Genomic DNA, 8321 nt, shown 5'->3' with positions numbered 1-8321 from the left:
AGGAACAATAACTCTACAGAAAATGCAATAGATGATAGCCAAAGTAAATAAAGTTTACGGATTTATGTCTTAGTGGAAAGTGATTACAAGTAGTATTTCATTTAAGCAAAATTTTCTATATGTATTTCAGTTGTGCAGGTAAGGTCTTCAACTATCAGTTTCCCTACCCCTAAAACAATGACCTGCTGAGGATCTTCAGTTCTACTAATCAAGCAGAAGACAAACAAACTCACCAAGTTACTAATTATCCAGTGTTCTTGTTTCACTTAATCTACTACTGTCCAAAAATCAGCTACTAGATCCAACAAAAAGATAAGTTTGGGTCATGACCACTATTAGTGGACGAGAAGCTTGACGTGAGCCAGCAGTGTGCAATTGCAGCCTTGAAAGCCAACTGTATCCTGGGCTGCAACAAAAGAGGGGTGGCCAGCAGGGCGAGGGAGGTGATTGTCCCCCTCTACTCTGCCCTTGTGAGGCCCCACCTGGAGTACTGTATCCAGGCCCAGAGCCCCCAGCACAAGAAAGATGACACAAGAGCCATGAAGACGATCAGAGGGCTGGAGCACCTCTCTTATGAAGAAAGGTTGAGGGAGCTGGGCTTGTTTAGAGAAGTCTCTGGAGAGACCTCATTGCGGCCTTCCAGTACTTGAAGGGAGCTTATAAACAGGAGGGAGAACAACTTTTTTATATGGGCAGTTAGTGATAGGACAAGGGGAAATAATTTAAAATTGTTATTCTTCCTGTTCAGACATCAAGGTGAAAAAAGTTGTTCACAGAACTCTATTTTGGAATTTCTGACTGACATTACATTCATTAGTCTTTTGTCTGATCTAATGTCTTTGTCTAAAAAGTGATGCTGGAAGTACAACCAGCTTAAATTTCTGAACAGTTTCATCCATTAAGAATAGATTGTTACCTAGTTTTTTGTATCATCCATTTTTTGCAATGACAATATATCAACAAAATACCAGCACAAGACAACATATGCCATAACCACAAATGCTCTAAGGAAATGTACAGAGATGCACATCAGATATATGGAAATTCAGCATGCTCATGAGAAATGCCTAGGGTGATTGCAGCTGAGAGCATGGAGAGAGAGATTACTGACATTACTTTTCACTGTACAGATGCCTTTTCTACATCTTATGCTATTGAAAAGAAACTTATCACTGTTACTCAAGGGGACCTGACAGTTCAGACTCTAGAAAATTATTTCACAATAAAGACAAGATGCTGAATGCAGGTTAGGAGTTGAGAGGATCAATCTAAAAATAGGAATTATAAAGACAGTATCAATACTGCAATTCATCAACTCCTATGCAATTTTTTTTTTTTTCAGAAACACTGTAGCTTCTGTATAATCTATTATTAGGAAAAAAGTAATCACAAAATTTTCAGTCTGCCACCAAGGACGTTTCCATTTTGAGCACTTCCAATAATTTTAACCCTCTGTCCTCTTAGCACTGACTCCTAGTGAAAAAGCATTAAATCTGACTGTGGGGGAAATGGACGTAAGAGTCTCTTTTTCTTCCCTTCATTCTCTGTGAGTCAATAAGACTACAGCAAATAGGACAAGCACTATGGCATGAGAAGGAGAAAAATAGCCAGAAAACATTGGGAAGAAGAAGAGTTCAGCGTTCCTGGCATCTTTGGTCTGAGGCTAGCTCAGCAAACAGCAAATTACGGGAGGTGGATGAGGTTCAAAGTGAGCTGAAACAGAGCACAGAGACGTGTTTAAAAAGGGGGAGAGTACTAGCATTCAAGTAGTATGGCAAGTGAACAAAGTAACAAAACATTACTATCCATCAAGGAACTAGTTTATGCTTCTTTTTCTTCTTTATACATTTAGCACACACTTTGAACTTCCACATGAATGAAGAAAATAAAGACTAATGAATGTGCTTATACAGACTAGCTTTTATTACTACAGAAACATTTTTTTGACCTCACACATACACTGCTATCATCATAGGAGTAGTAAGATGTTAAGCGTTTGAAGGAGCAGCGCAGAAGCATCACCTTCGTTGCAGTATTATTGTCACCATTATAATAACAGTGACAGGAAAACTCACTTGTGGAAAAGGAAGGAGACAGGTTACTTAACTCTCACCATAATTCCCCTCCCTGTCAGTCAGTCTCCTGCTTCAGCCTCAGTTCTGGTTAGGGACATAAAATAGGCAGGAAGAGCTTTCTTGTCAAAGGCTAGCATCGGGACTTGGAGAACCTTATGCTCCATTGTTCACACAGACAATTGTTCACACATTTAATAAAACAAATCTCCATGCACTTCACAGAAAAAAAAAATTTTTAAAAAATTATGACACTGAAAGTTAATGTCCAGAGCCTTACAATCATGTAGTCATCAAGGTAAAGAAGCTGTGACACAAATTGTAGTCTACCAGAAGAAAGATTTCAATAAAAAAGGTACAAACTAGTGAAAAACATCAGAGGCTCCTGTGTCAGGGAAATGAAGCAAAAATCACTATGGCAACCCACTAATTTTTAGTTCTCAACCTACTGATCACCTGAGGAAATAAAGAAAAAAAGAAATACCATTCTGATGTGGAGTTTAAGTAAAGATGTAAATGTCACAAACTAGGCATTTTTCTTTACCTGAAAATAGCAGCCTCAACCCACCAGTTATTACCCCTTACATAAATGAATCTTTCTCAGTTAATGCCAAAAAAAATTACCATTAAAGCAAGAAAAATCAATTCAGTAAAACTTAATAACCCATTAATATAACTGATCTCTTTCAAATCTTTTTCTGGTTTGTGGACACTGAGACAGTGGAATTTGCTTTTTCAATTTGAAATAATATTTTGGGAAACTTTAGCATTTACATTTATTGATGGCCTATCAGACACATAGACACTAAAAGTCTATCTTTGCCAGTGTGATATAGAGACACTCTGGTCTCCCTACGATTTCTTCAGGTGCCACTGATCTTAGTATGGAAATTGGAATGCTAGTGATGTTTCTGCATTCAGGTCTACACTTTTGAGAGAAATTTCTGTATTTGAGAATTTCTCAGTTCTGTTCATTCAGAAGCTGTCATAACAGAATTTTCCATTAATTTATGAAAATACTAAATAAAATTATTTTATGCAAATAATTATTGGTCTACAGATTGTTTATTCACATTTGAAAAAGTGCACTTCAACTTGTGCTAGTCACACTAACCTAAAGACAAATCACATAGAGTTTTGGTTTGGTTGTTGTCTTGTTGATTTTAATTTTGTGATTGGCCAAGAGAATATTACTGGTGCAAAGAGTGACACTATTAAATGCCCAAAATATTTTGCTTAGAATTAACATTTCTGGAAATACTCTAATAAATCAAGTCACTGACTAAAAGGTTGATTGAAATTATACATGAAAAGAACATATTCTACTTTTTCTAAGATGGCAAGTTTTAACTCAAGACACTACCATAGATGCAGATTTGGCTTTAGAAATGGCTTGCTGACCTATGCTCCTTCTGCACTATAAGAGGTTTCCTGAGTGCACACCACAATGGTGTGCCTAAATAGCTCATGGAATCTGAAGCAAAGGAAATGAACTTAATGTACATTTCATAACTCTGTCAGTCTTACAAAATGTCTTTAATATCTGATACATAACAGAAGTCCTGCCCTAGAATAAAAAAAATAGATATGCAGATGTAGGTCCACTGAAAGACCAGGAGCCAGGCAAATATCACCTACAACACAATTACAAGGAAGTCTGATATTGGTATGAATTGTATTATTTTTCATGATACATGTTTGATGAAACATGAAAAAGAATTAACCTGGATTAATTCTGTGTTAATGCTACATATTTTATAAAGCAGTCTATAGCTACTTAGATCAATGAAACCATTGTTTTACTTATGAAAAGAATATTGTCAAAAATATAAGCTCATTGCTTCATATGGAATGATACTCTTCCAGTCATTATCAAAGTTTACTTTAGGCTTTTCATTTCAAAATGTTCTCTCTCTATTAGGGTCATATGTCAGATTAATAAGTACTTGTGTCAGGTAAAATTAACTTAGGTTGGGTTAAATCATACATCTTCCATAGAGTATGCTGGTGTCTAACAATTCCACTTTTCCAAGTGAAACGGAACAGACATATTCCTCCCTTCAAAGTCTTCTTCTCATTTAAAGAAACTGCTTACCAAATATTGGTCTTTTACTAGGTTCAGGACAGAACACCAATTACCTCACACCAGGCAAAGTTAAAAATTATTAATTGCACACTTAAGATCAGAATTAAGTTTTCAGCAGGATTTAAGTCAATGTTTCAGCCACAGCTATATCTGGCATGCTGGCTAAAAGCCCTTTGCTGCTTAACTCAGGTCATGAAGAACACAAAGAGGCACTGGTTTAACCAAGAGGACAGCAGACTACTAGAATCAATAGCTGTCTGCAAGAGAATTAGATAATCAAAGAAACTGAATTTTAATCTAAAAATTAAATTAATTATTGGAATAATTACTTTGGCACTATATTTTTAGTGCAGACATGTTCTCCCAGAGAAACTGTGTAAAATTTCTTTGTAAGTGATAAACTGCTAACTTGTTTTCTGTTCACCCCTCAAAAAGCACTTAGCTGGAAACATTTTGAAAACATAGCACATATATATGCACTATTTCTTTTAATCACTTTATCTGCTCCTGATAGATTTTACAAGAACAAATACCCATTCAAATGATACAACCATAAAAGATACAATTAGAAAAACAAAGTATTTGTGATGACTCTTCCTAGCCATGCAACTGATTTCATATCTGATAACTCATATGAGACTCCTTTAGATCCAAGCTTACATCTTTTTAAAGTGTAACAGCAAGATAGTTTCATTGAAAGCTGTATTTTTCTGTTTTTGTAGCTGGCATTGGAAATTGCCTGTGAACATAAACAAACTATACATATCTATATCCAGTACCCAAAAATAATTGTATTAACAATTTCGTATGTGAATGTTGCTTTGCAAATAGAGGAACACAAGGGAGTAAGTTTGTAACTCTTTATATGGAGATAAGCCATTAAAAAAGTGGAACAGAAACAATTAACAGAAGGATAAATATTGAGGCTAAAATTTCACAGAACATCATTAGACATCAAAGAATCAGTAAATAAATAAATCCTTCAGATCTAGTGCAAATTCAAGTCACGTTATTTCCTTGAATTACCAAGTTATGTGCAAAGCAAGTGTCACAAAAAAACCCTTTGAAAAAAATATGCAGTTGTTGGAATCTGGTACACATGGCTTTCCCTCACTTCATTTTAAGTGCCTGAAAACACTGCATTTTCAGATACAGTTGTTACATTTGCCTTGCCCTTTCAACCACACTTCCTCACTCTCACCTCCACCACATCTTTTCTATGCCCTCAGTTAAAACAAATGACCAGTCCATGATTCATGTGCCTGGACTCACGATGAAGCAGCAGAGACCTCTGACAGGAGAAGAATGAATAAGTATATGCAGGGGCAGAGGGCCAGTTACAAGCCCTTAAATGTAATAAATTAAACTCTAAGTAAAATCATTACCATTTAACATCCCAGCTTATACACAGAGACCGAAAATGTGACTCAGAGAAGTGTCTTTTAATGACTTCACTGGGACCGTGATTCTTCCCAGTATTTTCACCTTTGTTCACGAGTGACACGGGAACACATTTCAAGCACCTGACGTTGTCTGAAAGTACTAGTGCCTAGCTCTACCTAATAACTCTTTACCTTTTGGTTTACTTTGTAGAAGATGCCTATTAGAGTGTACTTTGTATGCATTTATATAGGACCACATACGATGAGTTTTTTAACATTGCAAAGAGACTATCTTCCCATTTTTTAAGCAAATCACTCTCTACCCAGTCAAGGGAGATATTTGCCAATTAAGCAAAGGGGCTTTTTTCTGCCAGGTTATGGTGCATGGAATAACAGCTGATCTTACCTCTCCATTCTCCAGCGGATGGATTTTGGAATAATAAGAAGTGCATATGACTTCATCATCTTTTATATAGGATGGAGTTCCAGGACGGGGATGAATGTTGTAGCGTGTCAGGCACTCACTGTCTGTGATAGCATAATACTGCCATGGTTGATAGTCTACACCATCCAGAGAACGCTCTAATATCCAGTTCCCAGGTCGAGGAGAGTTAGCTGCTTTCACAATAACATACGCAATCTGAAAAATCTGAAAAAAACCCAAATTGTTAAAATACATATATAGATATATAATTACAAATTCATTTCAATTTCTTAATAGCTGCCAAATGAGGAACAGTAAATATGATAAAGTTTGACTTTTTTTTTTCTCTAAAAATGCAATATGGCCTCAGATTCCATTTAAATTCTTTAAGTGCAGAAATAAATTCTCCATTAACATTTCTTAAAAAAAAATTAGTTGTATTAGGCCAATAGAGAATTTGAAAATAGAATTAAAAAGCACTCTAAATTCCACATAACTTAGTAGGTAATTGCTAAGCTGCAGTCTCAGCCAAATATTAGCAAAGTTTGTTTTCAAGTATTTTCAGTTTGTAGAAGTAGGTTTGTTTCTGTATGTGTATTTATAGACATACACTTTCTGCAATTTTTAAGAGTTGCCAAACTCTGTTACAACTTTATCACTGATAAGAAAAAACATAGGTTTAAGCTACTAAAGGTAATCATATCATGCTGAAATAATTCTATAAAACATTCTTGTTTCAATCACTTGGCTCAGCACTGTGGCCATAAATAAGCTTTATAGGACAGACACACATCAAATATCACTATAAACAGAATGTAGGCATGTAATCAATGCTCATTATGATCCATTTCACCTGCCTATTCAATTGATTTATCAAGGCTTATTTCTGTTTACAGGTTTGATGGAATGAAAGCCACAAACAATACATTTTCAATTGCACAATGACATGTTAGTGATGCGGGTTTGGTTTGATTTGGTTTTTTAAACTTGTAACATCTAGATGCTAGAGGTAGAACTGAAGCTAAGGAAACAAAATAGCTATTTCCGTTAGAAAAGCAGAACATACAGCAAGCTAATATTTTTAAAATGCAGTGCTGTGAGTCTGCACATGAGGATGCCAGAGGGTATCATGGAAATAACAGTGTTGATTTAATACTTAATGTTTTCTATATCAGATAGCCATTGTGAAGAAGCTGCACAATTCAGATTTAGTCCACACAAAATCTGTTGTGAATACGTAGACAATCAGTAATGCTGGTGAAAGAAGATCCTACAGTAAGCAATGAAAGAAACAGTGAGACTCAAACTGTTTTTTTAATAACCACCAGTATAAAACAGCAATTATGTTGAGTGGCAGAGTACTGCAAATACTGCAGTACGTTTGATGATGGAGGCAAAAAAATGTTTATCACCAATTATCATTCCTGCCTTCTGTGTATATGCTGAGAATATAGTAACATCCACAACAGCTTCAGTCAGGAAGTCAAATCATTAACAACCAAAGTTTTTCAGTGGGAATAAGAAGTCAGTGAGGCTGGATTTATTTTGACCTGAAAAACATGTGTGTAACTGGGCGTTCGTGGAGGATTATTTCAAGTTATCAACATTTTCATTCAGTAGTATAAAAGAAAATCTCCAGAGACAAGGAGTAACCTGTGTTTCATCCCATTGTTCCAACAGGAATCATATTATCACTTGTCCCCTGTTTGGCAAATGCTCTTTCCTTGTAGATATTATTCCATTGTGGTCACAAATAACTGTAACTGTAACTATACCAGATCAGTATCACCAATACTGTTTACAATAAACAGAGAAAAACACGACATTAATACACCTCTCCAAACTGTTCTCCCCCAGTTAAGCTCTTTGAAATGAAAGGAAATAGCTGGAGTGTTTAATTCTTTATTATTTCCTAATGGAGGAAATTTTAAGGAACTAGTTTACCAAGAGTTATTTTGTAAATTGTCCTTTGCATGAGTAAAGAATCCAGTGTACAATGTAAATTGTTTTTACACCAGTATGATCTAGTCAAGCCACATAATTTCAGCTCCAGTCATTCAGAATAGAGATTTCATTCTAGAGTATTTCTAAATACTTTTTTAAAAAAAGTCTCATAATAAGACTATTCCTTATATGTCGAATTGGATAACAACTAAGGTTAAACACATTGCTATGGCTTCTACTGTGGAAGATCTATGGCTTGGGACATCGTTGATAATAAATTCATAATCTTATGTGTGCATATATAGTTTCCTTTGTGGAAGTTCTAATATTTTAAAAACTTCACAGAAGATAATGTTAAACACTTCCTTCAGCCAAAAAAACATTCAGCTCTGTAAACATCTTGGATGCATCAT

At 35.4% G+C, this 8321-nt stretch overlaps 1 protein-coding gene across 1 annotated transcript in view; it reads right to left on the bottom strand.

The window, feature by feature from the left end:
* Nucleotides 1-5859: 5859 nt before the first annotated feature.
* LOC104531768 (laminin subunit alpha-2-like) overlaps nucleotides 5860-8321 on the bottom strand; it is a gene marked incomplete at its 5' end in the record, with an annotated part of 26718 nt that continues 24256 nt past the window's right edge. Inside the window, one exon of the mRNA XM_010176762.2 lies at nucleotides 5860-6189. Within this exon, the coding sequence (XP_010175064.2) occupies nucleotides 5860-6189 (330 nt within the window). The remainder of the gene's footprint in view (nucleotides 6190-8321) is intronic.

The sequence above is a fragment of the Antrostomus carolinensis genome, unplaced genomic scaffold (assembly GCF_000700745.2).
Source record: "Antrostomus carolinensis isolate BGI_N321 unplaced genomic scaffold, ASM70074v2 scaffold6621, whole genome shotgun sequence".
NCBI classification, from domain to species: domain Eukaryota; kingdom Metazoa; phylum Chordata; class Aves; order Caprimulgiformes; family Caprimulgidae; genus Antrostomus; species Antrostomus carolinensis.
This window is presented reverse-complemented; position numbering and strand designations above follow the sequence as displayed.